The sequence below is a fragment of the Diaporthe citri genome, assembly GCF_014595645.1.
Source record: "Diaporthe citri strain NFHF-8-4 chromosome Unknown scaffold_7, whole genome shotgun sequence".
Lineage (NCBI taxonomy): Eukaryota > Fungi > Ascomycota > Sordariomycetes > Diaporthales > Diaporthaceae > Diaporthe > Diaporthe citri.
The window spans coordinates 2,474,944-2,495,824 of NW_025064852.1; the positions used below are offsets into that span (position 1 = coordinate 2,474,944).

Genomic DNA, 20,881 nt, shown 5'->3' on the forward strand with positions numbered 1-20,881 from the left:
TTATTTCTCGGTCTTCCACGTCCCCTTGATTTTGGCATACAGGTCCGTGTGATGGAAATCATAGTCGTCCCTGAAGACGCAGAACGGGTGCTCCGCAAGTAGCTTGGTGGCAGTCGGGCGTTCCTCGGGATGCTGGAAAACGGCACCGCAGCGTTAGTAAGAGGAGACCGCACCCCACAGAAAAAGAAGGGACCAGTATTTCCGTGCTTAGATGAGAAGCAGGGGTGAACTTACACGGTGAAACAATCCCACATGAAGGCCAGCGCCACCGGGCTTACCGCCGCAGACACCTCCTCGGGGATGGGCGGCGTCTCTCCGTTGGCGATCTTGTATATCGCGCCGACCGCCTCGTCCTTGGACCACGGCCTGCGCCCGGCGAACATCTCGAGGACCACGCAGCCCAGCGACCAGATGTCCACCTTTGCGCTGTAGCCCTCGCCCTGGCTGCGGATCACCTCGGGCGCCATCCAGAAGACGGAGCCCTGCATCGAGTTGGTCTTGTCGTTGCCGTAGATGTTGTCCGTCTTCTTGCTGATGCCAAAGTCCGAAATCTTTGCCGTTCCGTCCACGTCCAGCAGGATGTTGTCCGCCTTGAGGTCGCGATGCAGGATGCCCTCGCGGTGCAGGTAGGCCAGGCCTGACAGCGTCTGCCGCGTAAGGCTCGCCACAACAGACTCCTCAAACTTGCCGTGCTTCCTCACGCAACTGCCCATGCTGCCACCGGGAATGTACTCGAGGAAGATGGAGATGCTAGTCTCTTTCCTCTCGCATCCGAGGTACTGCACGATGTTCACGTGATCGAGATGCTGCATCGTGTCGATCTCCTGGTCCAGCGCGGCGACGAGCTCCTTCATCTTGGCCTTGTCACCCCCTGCGGCCTTGGGGTTGACCTCGACTTCCTTCACCGCCAGGAATTCACCCGTCGTCGCGTTCATACCAAGGTAGACCCGCCCATACGTTCCCTTGCCGATGAGCTGGCCTTTGAACCACCGGAACGTCGTCTGCCGTTTGGGAATCTGGTTGTTGGCGTTGTGCGGCAGACTAGGCAGGTGGTCCTGTGGGATCTGCGGCAGGATCATCGAGCCCCGTTGCGGCCGAATCTGCACAATGTTGGCGTTGAACATCTTGGTCGACTTGCGTCGCATCAGGTTCGTGTTCTTGTTCGCAGCGGCTGACGTGCTGCTGTTAGGAGTCGGTGGCACCGGCGGCGCCATTCCGGCGCCTTGCGTGTAGCGCTTGTGAGCCACTTCTCTGATGGACTTCATCCTGCCCAAGCCCTGTGAGCGCCGCGTGCTTCTTTGTGCCGCGCTGACAAAAGACGCTGGCCGTTCTAGCGCCTTCAGGGTCGACTCATCACTACCGAGGGTGTCACTGTCGTTGTATATGGTACTGATCCTTGAAGATGTCACAGGTTTCGACTGCTGTCCCGGTTGCTCCTCCGTCTCCTCGGCTATCGGACTGGGCGGCAGATCACCTGGAAGTTCGGTGCCCTCTTCCAGCACGGGCTGGTCCACATCCAGGTTAGGGAAGAAGTGCTCGAGGTTGTTGATTAGCGCATCGGTAGGTGGACGGTTAGCCCAAATCGAGGTGTCCTTCTCCATGAAACTCTTGCGTCTGCTAAGCTTCACGTCATTGTCGTTGGAGTCCCATCCCTCGGAGTGGGGCGTATTCGGTGTTCTCTTGGAGCCCTTGGACGAGTGGTCATCGTCCGGAGTTTTGCCTCCAGACGAGGGCAGATTGGGATCCGTAAATGATACCGACAGGCCCTTCTTGCCACGCTTGGTATTCACAGTCAAGCTTGGGCGCTTGCTGAGACTGCTGGCTCCATGAGCGGCCTCTTCCTCATCGCCGTCGCTGTCCTCGTCGTTCCAGAAGGTCCCGTCCTTGCTCACAGGCGACGCTTTCGCCACGGGTTGGCTGATTAGCTCCTTACCCTTGCTGGTGGTGCTGGGGACACCACGACCGGCCAGGGGTTTCGCAAAGAGTCCGTCGTCTGAATCGTCTGAGTCGTCGCCATCATTTTCCTCGTCTGAAGAGGAGTCCCCGTCAAAGATCCTGGGCTTGACGACCACCTTGGGCAGCTGTGGCGGCTTGTCCGATACGGTCCTTGCTGTCGGGCTGACCTCGCCTGCGGGGGGCGGTCTTCGAGACTTGGCGTCTTCTCCTGTTTGTCGTTGTTTAGCTTCAATGTCAATCCTGAGCGGATACCTAGCAGATCTGGTGCTGTTCCTCGTCCCGTTCCGTCTTCCAAGGGGTGAGTATGTTCTGGGCAACCGGGTTCCGCCAGGTGAGTAGTCGGGCACATCAAACGCCACACCTCCCGGGCTCATGGTCGAAGAGCCGGGGATGGGTGGCGTTCGCGGTCGCGGACCACCGTCATCTCCACGTAATGAAATGCTCGATTGAGCATCCTTACCTGCTTCTTCCCCTGATCCAGTTCCTGCGAACTCGTTGTCGCCTTCTGCTTCCGCCCTGTTTGGTGAGTTACCCCTTCCTCCGGCACCTCCAGGGTGTGCGATACCGCCCAGGCCGCGGCCGATGCCAGCCAGCGCAGCACCGATGCCGCCAAGGGCCTGGCGCTCATTGTTTGGTCTTCTCTTCTCGGCCATCTGCTTTGGGCTCTCGGATATTCCGGTGCTCTGCCGCTTAGTGGGGAACCCATCCATGCTTCCTTGGCTCGTCCGTTGGTGCGAGCCACGTTTCGAGAGCGAGTTTGCCTTGATGAGGGTCGCTGACGGATCGAGAGGCGCCGCAGGGGCACGTCTTTGCGGTGCAAAGGCGCCATCGAATGGCTTCTTGTCCTCGAATGGCGAGTTGCGTGGCTCGTCAAAGTTAACAACACGGCCCACGATACCACTGTACGTACTTGTGCCATTATCTGAGGGTGAGTTGCCGCTCTCTTTCGCCGCCTTGCGCTTGGCGAGATACTCCTGCTGCTTCCTGATCATCTCAGCCTTGTATGCCTCTGCTTGCTGCGTGAGGTTGCCGTCGTCGCTCTTGTTGTCATTGGCACCGTCATTCTCCCCGGTCGCCGAATTCTTGTCTTTCTCGCCTCCGGTGAGGGTGTTCTGCCTGGATGCCGGCGGGGATGAGCTGGATCTCCTGCGCTGCCCGTTCAGCCGCGCATACGTGTCCTCGTCCATCTTCGCGCCCGCAGGTAGGTAGGCTGGCGAGAGTGCATTCTGTGATTGGCCGATGTTTACTCCCAAGCCGCCCATGTTTCCAGGCCGAACGAATATCTTCAGAGACCCGGCTGCGTCCGCCCTTGATTTCTTCTTGGCGACAAGTCTGTTGTCGTCCAGCGCATCATCGTGGTCAAACTTGCCGAGTTCCGTGAGATATAGTTCCGCACCATCCGCATCTGGTAGGCCGAGATTAACGCATATTAGTGTTCTAAGGTCTGAAGCGGATTCCATGTCCGACACGTCCACCATGCGGTAGTTCCAGTAGTCCAATGTTGCGAGAATAAATATCCTGCCCCTAGTGATGCGCCTCGACCTCATCGACGATGCCGGTCTCTGCTGTTCTGTGGAGAAGCTCGACCCCGGCCTGTCAAGCGACGTCTCACTGGCATTCCCTCTGCTCCCCAGCGAGTGCGCCTTGAGCTGCATTGGGCTCGTAGGCGACTCGGGATCATCGTGATGCTTCTTCTTGCGCGGGTTGAGGAACGACAGGAACGACTTGGTCTCCCTGGCGGACCCCGGCGGCTCGCTCGCGCCAGCGGATCGGTCGCCGGTCGATGAGTTGTCGCCGAGCGGGCTGGGCCGGTTGCCGCCGTCGTGGCCGTATCGACGCGTGTCCTTGGCCATTTCGGCGACGTTCATCTGAGACCGCAGAGCCTGGCTCGCTTCGGGCGGCACACCAGACCCATATATAGCTGCGTTTGACGAAACCGAGTCAGTGGAGTTTCGGTTCCGGTGGCCCCCAAATCTCCCGCCGGGTGAGGAAGCGAGATTGGGCGCTGTAGAAGACGAGAAGAGGCCTTGGTTTGGTGCCGGGCTCGCCGCGGGGCTGTAGCCTCGGTTGCTGCTGCGTTCGTTATTGTTGCTGTTGCTGTTGCTGTTGCTGCTGTTGTTGTTATTGTTGGTCGTTCCTACCTCTCCGGACTCGCTAGCGACCGGGCTGTGGCGGCGGGAGCCTTCATCGTCGATGTTACCTAAGTGTATTCTCCTGTGGTTGCCTCCGGGGTCTGAAGAAGTGACTGAGTTACTAAAACCGTTCCAAAGAATGGGCATGGTCTGCGTCCGTATCTGTGATGATGACCTACGTCCAACTGAGAATCCAGGGCCTGGGGCCTTGATAGGAGTGTCCGGGGAGCCGCTGTCCGGGCCTGCACTGGTGGGTACCAGGGAGGTATTGCTCGTTGAGTCTTTCCTCCCATGGGATGACACCCCCGTCGCCGTGGGTGTCTCGCCCCTTACAATGCTGCGGATTAGCCGGCGCATCCTCTTTCCCTCCTCTCTTTCGCGCGACTGGTCCCAGCCGGTCCCGCTGCTAGTGCACTCTGTTGCTAGTCGTGGGTACACCTGCTGATGCATCATGCCGAAGTTACCACGCCCACCATGGCCACTCCCAAGCTCGAGAAACCTGGACCCGTGCAGGTCCAAGGCGCGGAAAGTCGAGAGCCAGTCCTTGCTGAAGTTATTTGCTTGGAGCCATGATAGCACGCGCTCCAAGGGCCACTGCGAGGCGAGCTCGGGCGGGATGCCCGATGCACCGCCAGCCGTGGTCGCGTTCGAGGTCGTCGAATTGCCCCTGTTGTGGTTTCCGTAGGTGTCAACAGGGGTGGAAATGGTCGTGTCGCTGTTTGCTGTTCCCAGACTGCCTAAACTACCCAGCCACGAGCTTTGAGACGTAGCGGACCACGTCGACATGTCATCCATGCCCAGGCCAGGAATACCAACCCCCTCCCCGTACGTGTCACCCTGCGGGATGTAAGTAGCCGACATCTGCATGTTTTCGTTGGGAGGTGGGGGCGGAGGTATGGCGATCTGCTGCCCGTTGACAGTCTTGTACGGCTGCGGGTTATACGGGCGAGGCGCTTGCTGAGGCGGAGGCGGGGGGATGTAGGATCCGTAGGCATTATTCCAGGTGCCTTGCCATTGCGTTGTGTTTCCGGGAGGCGGGCCCGGGGGAGGAGGAAGCCCGCTGGGGGGTGGCCCGCCTGGTGGCCCTGGTAATGACATTGCGCCGGCTGGCGCGCTGGGGTAGCGAGGAGGTGGAGGGGGGATGTTGGTCATGATGTTGTTCATCGTCCCTATTGCTGCGGGCGGCGACATGGGAGGAGGCGGGGGCGGAACCTGGAAGGGCCTCGAGGGGTCGACCCCGGACCCCTGGCGCTGCCCGTACATGCTGCTGATGTTGTTTGCGCTCGCGGACGAGTTCAGCAACGGGGCCGGAGCGGTCTGGGATCTCGGCTGAGGAGGCGACAGGGGCGGAGGAGGGCTCGTGGCCTGGCGTGTCGGAGGCGGCGGCGGCTGGGCAGGCGGAGACGGAACGGCAGCGGGCACGGGTGTGCGGCGGGCGGGGGGTGGTCGTGTGGAGGGAGGGAATGCTACGAGGCCGCGGCTCGTAGATTTGCTCGGAGAATCGGCGGGGGAGTCGGGGGGCGGTGCAGGCGAGAGTGGGCCGCTGGCGGTGTTTGCCCTTCTCCTCTGGCCGGCGGGCGATGGGGCGGAGAGGTACTGTGAGGTGGGCGAGGGGGCCGAGGTGTTGTTGATGGAGGGATAGGGAGAGCCGGCGCCTAGGCTGGAGAGGAGGGAGCTGCTGGAGCCGAGGGTGGGGATGTCGTCGAAGAGCACGCCGTCGAGCTTGGCGATGTCCTCGGTACCTTTGCGGTCCAGCAGGAACGTCGGCCGGGAGAGCTTTGTGGAGGTGGCATCTAGAGACAAAGGCGAGTGAGGGAGGCCCGCGAGGGGGGATCTGGAGTTGTAGGGGCTCAGCAGCCCAAGGCCGCCGTTCGCGTGTTCTCTGTCGCGATCGGCCTGTCGTGAGGAGAGACTCGAAATGGAGCGTTGGCGCTGTATGCTCCTGCTCATTTGAGCGAGGGGGCGGTTTCTTTGTGCGCGGCAAGGTCAGAGGGCATTCTCATTCTCAATCTCAATTCTCAATTCTCAATTCTCAATTCTCAATTCTTGCACGGGAGATGGCGCATCCGGTTGCTGGGCAGAGAGGCCGGCGAGCCGGCGCGACGGAGGCGAAGCAGGCTGGTTCTGGAGCCCAGGGGGGCCAGGAACGAATCAAAGATGGGGCGCAGTGGTGCTGGGCTGCCGTGCTGCCGTCGTGCCTGATATTGCTGGGGTTGTGGGTGCTGGGTGATGGGCGCTGGTGGAGATGGGATAGCAGTATCTGAGGTAGTCTACTGCACGACAATGGATCGCAAAAAGAGCGTGGAACTGAAACCTTGGGCGATCGACAGCAGAGCCCGAGGCAAGTTCCGCCCGTGGGGATTTTTGGGAAGGGGAGGGGGGTTGGAGGGGGGAGGTCTCAAAATTGGTGCCAGGCTGCCCAACCCATCCAAGCCCAGTCCAGTCTCCAGAGAACAGCAGCAGCGCACGCACGCACGCTCACAACAGGCACGCACACGCAATAGGCACAACCCACTCGTGTTGTGTCAATGTCATGTCGTTCGTGTCGAGTCAATTGGCAGGGAGGACGAGAACAGAACAGTACGGATGCCCGCGTTACTCACAGCTAATACGAATTATTGAATGCCAAGCGTGTGGCACGGAAGGAACAGAGTGGAGACGACGAGGTCCCCTCTCTCTGTGTGTGCGCCCTCCCTCTCCCTGTGCGTGGGTGTATCTCTGTTCTCTCTGTGTCCGTATCTGTGTCTGCGTCTGTGTTCCTCCACGTGCTTATCGTGACGAGAAGATCGATCCGAGCACGGGCACGGGCGGGCGGGCTGGGCGGCCTAAGAGGGAGCTGCAGCCGGATGCTGGGAGCTGGATGCTGGACCGGACACAACACAACGCACACAGACAGGCACGCGCGCGCGCACACACACACACAAACTTGCGCAGGCCTGCTTCCTGTTCCTGGTACTCTGTCGGGATGGGCGGGTTGAGGCCCCCAGGCGATGCGGAGGGGATTGGCGGAGGAGCGAGTCGAGACTCGACTAGGCTGCGGCGGCGTGGAGTTCTTCGCCTGCTTCTAGTTTCGCTAGCTCTGCGGCTTGTAGCTTGTATCTAGCTCGTAGCTCTGCTGGCTTGGCCCTGCTGCTTAGCGGCTGGCGTCTGCGGCTGGGCGTCTTGCGTCTGGCGTCTGGCGGGCGACTGGTTGCTGGGGCGAAATGAGAATGGGGGCAATTAAGAAGGCAAAAAGGACTCGAAGGATGGATGGATCAAGGACTTAGGGGGAGACACGGCTGCATCTGCAGCCCAACTCTCGCGCCGGGAAGAGGAGCTGGGCGGGATATGGCGGATGCCTTGCATCTACCAGAGGGAAAAGGCGTGCGGTATGCGTACGGTATGCGCCATCAATCTTGCCAGACCACCAGCTCGGTCCAATCGACTCGTTTCTCGGCCTTGTCAGGTCACGTCGCACCGCAGTAGCTCGACGAAAGTGCTGCTCCAACCGTCTGACTGTAGACTGTAGACTGTAGACTGTAGACTGTAGACTGTAGACTGTAGACTGTAGACTGTAGACCGTGGCCTGTAAGGGGGGTGGGGTGGATTGGAGGGAGGAGAGGGTACTGCAGATCTGCAGACAATCAAACGCCGGAGAGCTGCTGTAGGGCATACAGAGAGAAAACTAGATAAACAAACTTTCAACAACACAACGATTGCTGTCACGGGGGATTGGGGAAGTAGGGAAAGACCAAATATGGCCTGACATGACACGCAGACAAATACAATCAGTCCCTCAATCAAATCAATCACAACTCGTCAGGCCAAGTCTTGTTCAATCGGGATACCTCCCCCCTCCCTGCCTCCCTCCTTCCCTACTCATTCATGCCCCAACCTGGCAACCACGATCGACAAGCTGTCACCCAGGGCAGCTAGGCTGCTAGGGTGCACATTGCAGGGTCGCCGCAACAGGGATGCCCTCCCGTGGAGCCCCCAGCAGCTGGCGCAAGATACACTCTGCAGATCCATCCCATCGTTCACGATTCGCAAGCTCCGTGTTTCTCGTCCCTCACGTGTGACACGGCGAACCACGGGACAAAACACGTTGCTGGGAGGGAATAGCTTGTTTTCCTCTCACATTTCTTTCCTGTCCGAATATCCGTTACGTAGATGCTCGATTTCAGTTGTGTTTGATTGAAGTTGTCGCGTGCCGAGGACATCCGACTTACCTATAGTACTATTATACTTGTAGTGTATTACTCGGTCACTCAATCAGTCAATCGTTCAAGGCAAGGCCGGCAACGTCACCACCTGTCAACTCTATAATTACCATCCCGGCTCTCTTAAACGATGCAACCTACCAACGCGGTATTTGGCTTATCCAGGAAATACCATAGAGCCCTGTTCCTTGGCCTCGCCACTTCCATGCCTTATGGCCCGCATCGCATACATGAAAACACACACATAGATTCCACACCACACCACAACCGGGCACACACATCTATCAGATCAATCATCACTCACAGTATCGGGCCCAAATGGGACGTCATCCCTTCCCCGAAACAGAAACAGCATGCATTGTGTGTGTGTGTGTGTGTGTGTGTGTGTGTGAGATGCGACGCAGGGCTGGGTCCCCACAAGGCTCGCGCGTCACGAAGCCAGGGGGGTGGGGGGGGGATGTGTTTGGGATCAACTTGCTCTGAGCTGATGATAGATCCGTATCTGATCGCCTGCGCCTTGCGGAAACAGCCTGGTAACCTATGTATCGGGACTTGTCGTTCGTGGTCGGGACTTTGTTTTGCCCGTACAGGGACGGAAATACGGGACCTCATTTTGCTGCATAATGGAGCACGTTGTCGGCGGCGGCTGGTCAGGGCCTCCGGGATTCTCAATGGCTTCGGGGTGGCCGCGCGAGCACGATCCCCTTGTAATGCACGATTCCTGTCCATGTTCGAAACCCAATACTTGGACGAACACTGCTGCAGGAAACATTGATCAGGTCAGAATACTGTCCACATTGTCCGTATTATACCTATTCTGCTCGCCCAAACAAGCCACCCCAAAATCGCTGCTGCATTCTCATCAATTTGTTATATACGAATTGGCCAATAACAATAGCCATGCTTTGCCCGCTGAGTATGTACGCTCCTGGCAACCCCCTCGGAAAACATGTCCACCGAACCTCCGACTCAGCCCCGAAAATCATTCAAATTACATTACCACACAGCCGTTTCCCAGCCAATTGTTGACCATGTCGTAATAACCCGGCTCCTCGCCGAACGCAGCCTCCTTGCCATCCCCGGCATTATACCTCCGGGCCTGGCCCACGATCTTGATGTCCTGCTCGCCCTTGCCGTGCCACCACCGCAGCCGCTGGATGCCGTCCTCACCCTGGCCAATCTCCCACTTGCCCCCGGACACTTGCACAACTGAGCCCTCGCGCGGGAAGTGGGACTCTGGCAGGAATACCACCGTAGGCGCATCCTGGCCCGGCTCGTTCGCGGTGCGCAGTTTCAAGACGAAGGTACAGCTTGTCAGGTCGAACGTGTAGTGCGTGATGTCCCCGTTCACGGCCACCGGTGCCGGCCGAACGTACGCTTCCGCGGCGCGATAGCCAGGAGTTGCTTTTAGTGATGGGTCAGTGGTATTCATGCGCTGGGAGGGACTGCCACCGTTGGCGATGTGGCTCGAAGTGGGGGATGCCGAGGGAGCGTCGTTGGTCAGTGTTTTCTTGAGGTTGCTTGGCGTCACCGCCACGTCCTCGGAGAGCCGGGAAGTGGACGACGTCGAAGACTCGACCTTGGGAGGTGGTACAGCTGAGATGGCTAGAGGTTTGTCGTCGAGGGAGTAGATCGACAGGTCCTCTCCGTTCCACTGATCGCCCCATTGGTGGACATTCTGTATTTCAAGGTCAGTATCCTTTGCTTTCATCTTGGGGCTTGCCGTAAGAAAAGGATGTGCTCACGTTAGTGCAGTAGACCCATAGTGAGTAGCCCTCCATCCGACTGCCCTCTACAGCAAAGTGGTTCGCGTCCATCGCTGCACTCTGGCTGGAGTAATCTCCTGTCTTATAGGCGTATTTGTCGTCCATGTCATATGGAATGCCAAATTCTGTCAAGACACAGGGGTGGTTACCCATATAGTCTAAGCCTTCTTTTCTCATTGCAGCCAGTTGGTCTCTGAAGCAGTTGCGGATAGCAGTCTCGCCGATTTTGATGCCGAATGCAGGTGTGAGGTATCTTCCCCGGAGTATACCCAGCACATCCACATTCCAGGTCCGGTTCCATTTCTTGGTCATAAGAGTTATGCCGTCGTAATAGTGTGGTGCGTACACCATGTTTGGGTCGTCGTCCACGGTCCCCTTGATACTGGGCGGCAGCTCCAGCACTGGTGGCTGGCACAGCATAATCGCCTCAGGGTGATGTGAGCGGACCATATCCCGATACTTCCTGTAGAACTCCATGAACCAGTTGTTGGTGAAATAGGGGTAATTCGCCACCGCCCCGTTCTTAGGATCATTCGCAAAGTAGTCCTTGCGTAGCAGCGTGTCGGAGCTGGGATCCCAAACCCCATGCTGCGCCCAGATACACTCTCCCAGCTTCCACCCAGGATCGCGCTTCCAACCGTAACGAGAATCATCATAGTCAGCGGGCAGCCAAGCGATCTCGCCACGAGGGTCGATCAGCGTCCTGCCGACCTTGTAAGGCCCTAGCCCACCCATGTCCCACGTGTCAACCTCACAGGCGCGCCCGGACCCGGTAAGAATGGCCTGCCAGATGGTCGGGCACGTGCCCTTCTTGAGTGCCTGCTCTTTGGGGATGACGCTCATGTCTTCAAGCCCGATCAAGCCTCGTGCCGGCTCGTTCATGCTCTCCCACCCAAAGACAATTTCATTAAGCACATCGCCGGCACCTTTTATCCTCTTTGCCAGGTGCTCCAGGGCGCTGAAGAAATGACCTTGTAAATAGTCTTGAACATTTATGCCGTCCACGATACACATGGGTGCAAAGTCCCTTCCCGCAAAGAACAGGGTGAACATGGTCGCAGCGGCAAGGCGGTTGTAGTTGGTAGACCAAATCATCTTGGGGAAACTCTCGGGCGTAGGGTAGGTGTTGTGGACGATGGCTGCTTCGGTAGCGGCGAAGGATTGCGGGTTCAGGCCAGCGAGGTAGAGTGTCCACATCGGGGCGCCAGAGCCGCCAGAAAACCGTGACCACTACGCAGAGTATCAAATTAGCTTATGAATCAAGTTTGCACTGCGAGAGCGAAGGCCGAACATACCACATCCTGGTGGGGGTCCATATACACAAAGAAGCCATAGTCCTTCGCTGTTCTCAACACCTCGATTGTATGGCTTATCCACTCCTCGTCGTATATCCCAGGGCCCCTGGCCTCGATAGCCTCCCATGTGAAGATATATCGTATGGTGTTGTACCCAAAACGTCTCAGCCTCGCAAAGTGGACGTGAGCATCCTCCTTTGTGAAGGGCCTCTTGTGGAAGCTAACGTTGTCTCCGTCGAAGAAGTCGTCCGTGACCTGGGAGGGCTGGTCAAAGGGCTCGCTGGGGTATTTGGCGTCCCCGGCGACGTTGATGCCACGGAGAATGACTTGTCGGCCGGAGGCATCGACAAACTTGCCCTGCTCAATGAGAAGACGGAGTGGAGCCATGGTGGTAGGACACGGGTACGGGGTTGGTGAATCAACGCAAGCCGTCGCTCCTCAGCACCGAGCGATAGGAGCTGCGGAGGTCATGCAGGAACCGACAACGGCCAGATCTGCAGAGAACACAGCCTCGGACTCGGACTCGGACTCGATCGCTTTAAGCAGTGATTGGGCTTGAATTGATGTAGATAGTCGATGGAGCAGAGTTGATGGAATGTAAGGGCACCCGGCAGTCAGTCAGTCAATGCTGCAGTACAAGCAACGGGCTCTCGGCCGACTCAAGCTCCGGATGTCGATGACGTTGTTTGGGGAGAGGATCAGGACGCTCGAGGTCGGGACGAGCTTCCTAGTCACAGAGCGGACGCCTCGCAATTGAACAAGGGTATATCTCTTCAGCTGTGCGCCTCGATGGGAAATCGTCCGACGGAAAGGTGCTTTTCATTCATCCTTTGAGCCACAGCAATCGCCATTCATTAATCTAGCAATGGATCTTCTGACAGCTGGAGCACGACGACATTCCGCCGCATGTGACGTCGCTGCCCGAAGATTTGCCGGCTCGACAATGCAACGTCCTCCAGGCCCCGAGCCCCGCTTCCACCGCCAACGACTAACGTGCCTGGTACCTGCCCCAGGCTGCTAGGTCCCTAGGTCTAGGTGGTAAACCGCGCTAGGCTATCATTTATATCTACTGTGGAGGCAATGGCGACCACTACGCGTTACAAGGTCGCGTTACACCGTTGCACCATTCAGGCACTCAACGCGTCCAGACGCGTCTCACCAGTGACTTTTCTTCCTCACATTACAACCACCGCACGACTTCGGACACGATTATAGGCGTCCAGCCACTTCATCGTCGTGTTACTTGTGTACATCCCTAGTTTTGAACACGTTCCGCTGTAATCATGCCTCATTCCACGTCTCCTGCATCCACTCCTCCTGTTCCCACACCAACGAGTGAGGACGAGCTCGAGCAAATGGAACAGGACTCTCCGGCCAAGAATGAGACCACCACCGAGATCACGATGGCTGAGGTGAATGCCCTGTGCCTAGAGGAGGAGCCAAAGAAGGAGGTTAAGCTAGACGACCTGTTCGCAGATGTCGACTCGGACGACGACGAATTCCCAAGTACAGGCAGGACGACTCAGAGCCAGGTGCTGCCCACAAGCTCTCCCGGCCCAGAGTCGTCTGAAACACCGGAGTCAGTAATATTGTATCCACGCAGCCCTCTCCATGGCTAAGGCTGACACAGCTCACTCAGTGATGGCGCCCCGATCAAAGACAGCGCAAGTGACCCCGAGGTCATGCGCAGCTTCTACCAACGTCTCTTCCCATGGCGACATCTGTTTCAATGGCTGAACCATAGCCCCACACCAACCAACGACTTTGGCCACCGAGAATTTGCCTTCACGTTACAGAACGATGCCTACTTGCGATATCAGTCCTTCCAGACGGCAGATCTGTACGCGTTCCATGTCCAAACATGTTGATGATACGACGCACACTGACCCCGTCACAGCATCCGCAAAGACGTCTTGCGCCTCCTGCCCTCTCGTTTCGAAATCGGCCCCGTCTACACCACCAACCCACGCGACCGGAAACAGCTCAAGAACCTGTCCGCCTTCCGGCCCCTGGCCAAAGAGCTCTGCTTCGATATCGATCTAACAGATTACGACGACATCCGGACATGCTGCGACAAGGCAAACATCTGCATCAAGTGTTGGCAATTCATCACTATGGCCATCCAAGTGGTAGACAAGGCGTTGCGTGATGATTTCGGCTTCAAGCACATTATGTGGGTTTACTCGGGTCGACGTGGTGCCCACGCCTGGGTCTGCGATAAGAAGGCGCGGACTATGGAGGACCAGAAGAGGAGGGCCGTGGCAGGATATTTGGAGGTTCTCAAAGGTGGTGCACAAAGTGGGAAGAAAGTAAACGTCAGGAGACCATTGCACCCACATTTGACGTAAGTCTTATTCTGCGCAACATGACTTACAGCCAAACAAACTGACATTGATCGCAGACGGAGCCTGGACATTCTGGCCCCGCACTTTGCAGAGGATGTTCTTGAGAAGCAAGACCCCTGGGACACCGACGATCGGGCAGAAAAGCTTCTGCAACTGTTGCCGGACAAAACCCTCAATGACTCCCTGCGGAAGAAGTGGGCTTCTGCGCCAGGGCGGTCTTCGACGTCTAAGTGGGCCGACATTGATGCCATCACCAAGGCTGGCGGTGCAGGCAAGAACCTCGACACAAAAGATCTCCTGGCGGCGAAACAGGACATCGTGCTGGAATACACGTATCCCAGACTCGATATCGAGGTCAGCAAGAAGCTAAACCATTTGCTCAAATCTCCATTCGTTGTACACCCCGGCACTGGAAGGGTTTGTGTGCCCATTGATACGCGACCGGGCAAGCTGGAGGAGTTTGACCCTACAGCTGTACCGACAGTGCAAAATCTCCTGGGAGAAATCGACGCGTGGACGGAGGAAGAGGGCACGGGAGACGCCAAGACCAGCATTCAAGACTGGGAGAAGACCAGCCTGAAGCCGTATATCGAGCAGTTCAGGACCTTTGTCAGCGCATTGTTGAAGGATGAGAGAGGGGACGTCAAGGTGAAGAGGGAGCGGGAAGAGCCCGAGTCGATGGAGTTCTGATCTCTCTCTGTTGACATTGAAGTGTGTAATGACGTTAGGCGAGGCCAGGCGACTGCGCGACAACCATTGGCCCTGCGCAGCCACAATGCCACAATGGGCGGCATTGTATGGGGGAGGGAACACTATGGGCTGGCGTTCGGTATAATTCTGGTTTCTATGTGGTCATATTTTCCGTCCATCCGTCCTAGCCCAAGGCTGGGCGAGATCAACAGTGTTTGCGCCGGCGTGACGGGCGCGATGTTTATTGGTGCGCATCTTCCGCGCTGGCCACCGCGCCGGCATCCCCAGAGTTTCCCCAGACCGTCACTGGCTGTGACCCCTGAATCCCTGCCCATGCCCACCTCGGATGCTACCTTCTCCAACGCCCACCAAGCCTCTCCAACTCGCGCCGCCCGCATTTCTCCCATCAGCGAGAAACGCCTCGGCACTCTAGCTACGGGAACTCACGCTATAGTGCGCGAAGAGTCATTGACGACCCTGTTTTGCGCCCGGGCGAGGGAGCTCAATGCGACCAGGCATCCACTGCGCGAGATACACCGAGGTCTGATCATGCGGGCACCCTGTCCCAGTAAGGAACGTGGGCTCCGACAGGCATGCATGATGCCATCATGGGCAAAGGCGGGTTCTTGTAGAATAGGCGCCGTGCGACACTCCATCTATATAAGCATGAGAGGTTCGCGCGCCGACGAAGATGCAAGTCCTGGATCTGGTAAGAAGGTTGCATTTGCAGTTTTCTCCTCCTGACGATCCTGTCTTTATTTTTGTCCAGAGGTAGCAACCCGTACTACCCTGCATATTTCGTCAAGATGGCATCCCTAAAGCCCATCGTCTTCCTCTTGTCCCTCCTCTCCCTCGCCCAGGCAAGCCCCCTGCACCACCCCCGGGATGAGGTCACGACGTTCGACAACAACGTGATCTTCGTGCCGCCCTCGGACTACACCGACCCTCGGGTCCTGTACCCGCGCACCACGGAGCTCACGCTCAACGACAATGTGCTCCTCGCGACGTGGGAGAACTACTCGCCCGAGCCGCCGCTGGTCTACTTCCCCATCTACAAGTCGGTCGACCACGGCGTGACGTGGGAGTACATCTCGAACGTGACCGACGACGTCAACGGGTGGGGCCTGAGGTATCAGCCCTTCATCTACGAGCTGCCCGTTGACTTTGGCGGGTACAAGGCCGGCACGGTCCTGGTAGCGGGTAACAGTATCCCTACCGACCTGAGCGAGACCAAGATTGATGTGTACGCGAGCACGGATGCTGGGTACACTTGGGAGTTCGTGAGCAGTGTTGCAAGAGGAGGCGAGGCGCTGCCGAACAACGGGCTGACGCCTATCTGGGAGCCATATATCGAGTAAGTTTAAATCTCCTTCACCCATGGGCTCATCCCGACTGGACGTCTTGGCTAACAGCGATCAACAGGATCTACGAGGACCAGCTCGTCCTGTACTACTCGGACCAGCGCGACCCAGACCACGGCCAGAAGCTTATTCACCAGACGACGACCGACCTGCTCACCTGGGCCGACCCCGTCGACGACGTCGCCTACGATGAGTACACGGACCGCCCCGGCATGACCACCATTGCCCAGCTGCCGACCGGCGACTACATCATGACCTACGAGTGGGGCCACAACTTCTCCGGCAGCTACTCCTTCCCGGTGACGTACCGCATCAACGCGAACCCGCTCGACTTCGACAACAGCGAGCCGGTGGGCATCGTGGCCGCCAACACGGGCACCACCCCTACCGGCTCCCCCTACGTCGTCTGGAGCAGTCGGCGGCGAGAACGGCACCATCATTGTCAGCTGCGGCAACCTCGGCTCCGTCTTCACCAACCAGGCCCTCGGCGCCGCCGACCAGTGGTTCGAGCGCGAGACCCCGCAGCCCGCCGCGTACACGCGCCACCTGCGCGTCTTCGCCGAGGACCCGGACAAGCTGCTTATCAATGGCGCAGGGAAGCTGCCGCCGTCGACCACCAACGAGGTGTCGCTGTCGGTGGTCTCTATCGAGGGGCTGCTCTCGTCGTGAGGGAAGGAAAGAGAAAGGAAAATGGGAAGAGTTGGTAGCTCACTTGTTAATATGACTGTAAATACGACTCCAAGTGCACCATGGTAATTTGTCTGCTGAAACCTTTTTTTGGTATGTGTGCAATCGCTTGAACACCACGGCCTCTTCATGTGTGACCGAAATTTTGGTCCAGTCTGGACTGTGGGATGACCACAAGTTGCGCGTGAAAACTAGCGTACTATGCCACAGCCTCACTCGGTCCCTCTTCTTGCTTGTCGCCTTGCTGGTCCTGCTTCTGGCCCAGGTCATCCTGGTTGTCACTTTGCTCAGCCTCAGCCTCAGCATCCTTGCCATTTTCCTCATCACCCTCTCCCTCCCCGTCCACACCCTTCAGCTTGCCCCCTTTTCGTTTTGGAATGACCTCCTCGAACGCCTTGCCCCAGTCACCCGTCTCGAGCCACTTGGACATGATCTCGACCACGTGGTTCGTCGCCAGGACCTGCCGGCTCGCCATCTGCATGTAATCGCCAATCGGCAGCTTGGCCGTCCGGATGCCCTTGGCCTCGGCGCGCTTCTGGCACAGGAGCTTCTCCCTGTTCCGGTCGACGAGCCCGCCGATCACGTAGCTTGTGTACGGCTCGAGTTTCTCGAGGACGTTGGGGGAGTCGGCGGAGAGGTAGACGATGGACTCGGTTGCGAACTCCGGGGCCGGCGCGGTCGCGGCCTCTTTCTTCGTTGATGTTTCATCTTTTGGAGCATCTTCTCCCTCTTCCGTGGGCTTGTCGCTGGGCATTTCCTCCGATTTTTGTTGCTCGCCGCCCAACGCGGGACAAGATCCGCCGCCCCTGGGGCCATGCATGATCTCCCACGCGGTCTTGCCCGCCTCCACAAAGTCATAGTCGAGGAATCGCACGCCCTTGTAGTTGAGATGCGTATTTTGCAACACCGTAGCGAACCTCTCCTTCAGATAGCCGCCCCAGGAGCTGACCAGTATGTGCGCCTGGTACTGTCCCGCTCTGTTCATGGCGTAGCTCCTCGTGATCTGAGCTCCTAATGACACGAGCTCGGGCTCGCGCATGTACTTCTCGAAGTCGCAGTCGAGGATGAAGGCGACTGGCACGACGACCTTTGGCTTGGGCTCCTTCTGCTCGGCCGCCAGGATCTGCTTCAGGGCCTCGCTCTTCTCGATGCCCTGTTCCTCTGCGATCTTGGCAGCCCTCTCGTCGCGCTCGAGTCGTCTCCTTGCCGACTTCTCGTGCCGTTTGTCCTTTCGGATTGCCTTGCGGTCTTCCCTTTTTTGCTCCCAGAGTTTTTGGCGCTTCAATTTCTTCAATTGGTTTTTTGAGATCTTGGGCTGGTCTGCTGCACCGTCTGCTGGGTCTTTGGAAGGCTTCGACTCGCCGTTGTCCTCTGCTGGCTCGTCCTCGTTTTCCTCTGCATCGTCCTCGTGATCGTCTCGTGCTCGTTTCCTTGGATTCGCGCCGGGTGATTGTGCTGGAGCGTCGTTCATCTGGGCATCCAAGCTTTTTGCGGTCACAGAAGCTGTGGCTGTGTTGTCGTTCTCCATGTTTACAGTTGTTGGCGGTGTCCTACGTATGGAACACAGGATATGGTAGGCGCTTTTGGCAGAGACGGAGTGCAAGGACGGCCGTGTCGCGGGGTCCACTGGAACTTTTTGGTAGTTTCGGGCGGCAGAATCCGACTGGAGTAGGCGGTGTGGAGCTTGAAGCTTGGGTCCCTCACCTAGGCGGGCTCTTCCAGTTGATCTGTGGAGCTGTGGTGGCCGGTAGCTTGGGGCGAGCTTGGGCGGCGGATCGTACCGCGCGATGAGCTGGACAGATCTGGACTCGGCAGACCAGATTTGCCGGGCAATGAGTGACTGGATTGGCTTGCTGCTTCGTCGACCGTGCTTGTGGATGATTGAGAGTAATTTGATGGTAGTGTATGCTGCAATTGGCCTACACATGAGCACCGGGGCAGGTAGTTGCAGGAGACTCATGGTTCTGCTGCCGGAAGAGCATGATAAATCCCGACGCGAACAGCCTCGTGATAGTAAGCTGCAAGGTGTTGGATGATGGTGTGTCACTCTTGATTAACGCCTTCTTAGCCTAGCCCAGTAGGTAGTTCAGACCTCGACATGCTTAGAGGAATCAATGGCCCAGGATAGATGGGCCACAAGGGATCCAGTCGTACTTGTGTCGTACTCGGAGGCTCCTCCGAGCTGTTGACGTAGCTGAAGTGCACGGCTTCTCATGGCCGGAGGATTTATTTCATCCTTGCAAAGGACGGACAGCAACCGGTGAGTAGGTATCATTCCTCATAGCTAGAACCACCAAATGCGGTATATTCTTTACATGGTAAAGACAACGTTTTGAAGACATTTCGATTTCTTGGCCAGGCACTCAGTTCAATACAAGTATTGTCTTCAAGCCGGTGCCTCGATGGACTACGGAACAAATTGGTCAAAGGTACAGCCAGGGATGAATTATGCTATTATACCCATGTAGATGACGCACTCAAATACTGATGAGATTCATAAATAAAGACATTAATTAGACCGTGATGAGGATGCAAGCCAATCAAAGTGAGCCCTTACTTCATAGATATGGTCGAAGAACTCCCAGGGTGTGTTCCCAGATCTTGCCCTGCGCCTTCTCTCGGAGCTGAGGCAAGACCTTTGCATTCGTAGTACAGTCGCACTTGTAATTGGGGAGAAACAATCCGTTGGCCTGCTTCTCCAGCGAATTCACGCCGGGCTTGCCTTTCCATGGCACGCCACGACCGCCAAAAGCAGCGCTGGTACTCATAAACAGATGCCTCTGTGCAGACTCGTCGTCATTGAACGAGAACAGAGCGATGAGGGGCTCAAGAAAGATCCAGATGAGCCAGGACACGATCGAATTCGGATCGCGGCCCCTCCTCACGTTCCCCGTGTTGACCCATCCAGGCCACGAGTGGATGAAAGTCACATTGGGATTCTCGCCGGCCAGCTTCTCCAAAGCCATCGTGTTCATGACCGTGTACTGCATCTGGGCTTTTATGGCTCCGAAGTTCCCGGGTTTCTTGAGGCCCAGGTCGTCCAGGTCGACGTTCGCCCTCTCCGTCCCGCCCGCCAGGACGCTGACGACCCTGGGGGCCTCTGCTGCTTCTAGGAGAGGCAGAAGGTGCAGGACGAAGAGGACCCGGGAGTAGTACTCGAGGCTCTGGGCGGTCTCCACGCCCTCGGCAGTCTCCGCCCGCGGGCCGAACGGTGCGTAGCCCGCGGTCAGGAATAGCAGGTCCACACGCGCTTCCTTGCGCTTGATGACATCGCACACCCTCTTCGTGTCCGCAAGAAGCGAGATCTCGCCCTCGGTCCAGATAATTTCAGCCTTTGGGTTTGTAGCCCGCAGCTCCTGGACGAAGGCGAGCGAGCGCTCTTCAGAGCTCTTGCGCCCGACTAGGTAGATCCTCACACCAGCTCCTGTGGCGACTAAGGCCTTGATTGTGAGTTGCCCAATTCCTGATGTGCCACCGGCGAAGACAGCGACCCGCGGCGCTGTAGCATCGTTGATCAGCGCGTTCGAGGCTTGTATCTCTGTATAAGAAACCATTGTAAGAGTTAAAGATGTTGGTGGATAGGATTGTTTTCGTATGTCTAGCTTGGGAAAGTGCCCTTGAAAAGGTCCAGGACAAAGGAACAGGTCTATCAAATATCAATCTTGAAATACCAATTAGGACTTACTCAGAATGATTCAAAGTGATATATCACCCAAAAGTGTCCAAAAGTGTCCGAAAGCGCAAGGGCTCGGGCTGTTTTTAAGCCGTTGATGGCGTATGTAGGATCATCTTCCTGCTGCCTGCTGCTGGCGGTATATCAGAAGGATTGGTTAGTTTAACCAAGTCTGGTCAAAGTTGGGAAGTTTCATGACGGTGAATTGAATGCATGTTTTGAATTACGTGTGGTTGAGGAGTGCCTCACAGCCATGGTGAGGCATGCTCATCAGGTACTCTCATTTGCAATCAATCGTATCGAAATGGCGCTAGTGACCTGCACACGACCAACCTGCCCAAAATTCATATGCACTTCATTTTTCAACTATTTACACCTCCTATATAATGAATACCTTCTTAATTTAATAGAGACCTATATAAAAAGAAAGCTACTTTTTTTTTTAATTCTTTTAATACTTATTTAAGGAGGGCGGAGGGAATATTAAAGGTATAAGGTATATTAATATATAATTTTAAAGAAGAATTTAAAATTTTAAGGAGGGTGTGTTTTTAAGCAAAAATAACTAAATTTACCCTAGGTTCCTTAATAGCTTTAATATAACTCTTAAATTTCACCCCCCTTTAAATCTAATCTTAACTTAAGTTATTTTTAACTTTAATTTAAATATAAATTCCTCCTCCTCCACTTACTTAATTTAATAATAAAAAAAGAAATAAAATTAGAAAAGAAGCAGCTTTCTTTTTATATAAGTTTTAAATAGATTAAAGCTAAATT

The 20,881-nt window shown here is 56.6% G+C and overlaps 6 protein-coding genes across 6 annotated transcripts; 2 read left to right on the forward strand and 4 right to left on the reverse strand.

Moving 5' to 3' along the window:
• Positions 1 to 6,038, reverse strand: INS49_013878 (uncharacterized protein; the record flags this gene model as incomplete). The annotated part of the gene is made up of 2 exons (XM_043174571.1): positions 1 to 132; positions 279 to 6,038. 2 exons carry the CDS (start codon positions 6,036 to 6,038, stop codon positions 1 to 3), a joined length of 5,892 nt encoding a protein of 1,963 aa, XP_043021516.1.
• A 3,240-nt stretch (positions 6,039 to 9,278) lies between these two features.
• Positions 9,279 to 11,735, reverse strand: INS49_013879 (uncharacterized protein; the record flags this gene model as incomplete). Its single annotated transcript, XM_043174572.1, has 3 exons — positions 9,279 to 9,965; positions 10,033 to 11,283; positions 11,349 to 11,735. The coding sequence occupies 3 exons, from the start codon at positions 11,733 to 11,735 to the stop codon at positions 9,279 to 9,281; spliced, it is 2,325 nt and encodes a 774-aa protein (XP_043021517.1).
• An 896-nt stretch (positions 11,736 to 12,631) lies between these two features.
• On the forward strand, positions 12,632 to 14,383 carry INS49_013880 (uncharacterized protein; the record flags this gene model as incomplete). Its single annotated transcript, XM_043174573.1, has 5 exons — positions 12,632 to 12,854; positions 12,909 to 12,927; positions 12,988 to 13,188; positions 13,246 to 13,692; positions 13,750 to 14,383. The coding sequence occupies 5 exons, from the start codon at positions 12,632 to 12,634 to the stop codon at positions 14,381 to 14,383; spliced, it is 1,524 nt and encodes a 507-aa protein (XP_043021518.1).
• Positions 14,384 to 15,189: 806 nt separating this feature from the next.
• On the forward strand, positions 15,190 to 16,413 carry INS49_013881 (uncharacterized protein; the record flags this gene model as incomplete). The annotated part of the gene is made up of 3 exons (XM_043174574.1): positions 15,190 to 15,737; positions 15,806 to 16,148; positions 16,225 to 16,413. 3 exons carry the CDS (start codon positions 15,190 to 15,192, stop codon positions 16,411 to 16,413), a joined length of 1,080 nt encoding a protein of 359 aa, XP_043021519.1.
• Positions 16,414 to 16,630: 217 nt separating this feature from the next.
• Positions 16,631 to 18,391, reverse strand: INS49_013882 (uncharacterized protein; the record flags this gene model as incomplete). Its single annotated transcript, XM_043174575.1, has 1 exon — positions 16,631 to 18,391. One exon carries the CDS (start codon positions 18,389 to 18,391, stop codon positions 16,631 to 16,633), a length of 1,761 nt encoding a protein of 586 aa, XP_043021520.1.
• Positions 18,392 to 18,989: 598 nt separating this feature from the next.
• Positions 18,990 to 19,985, reverse strand: INS49_013883 (uncharacterized protein; the record flags this gene model as incomplete). Its single annotated transcript, XM_043174576.1, has 1 exon — positions 18,990 to 19,985. One exon carries the CDS (start codon positions 19,983 to 19,985, stop codon positions 18,990 to 18,992), a length of 996 nt encoding a protein of 331 aa, XP_043021521.1.
• Positions 19,986 to 20,881: the final 896 nt, after the last annotated feature.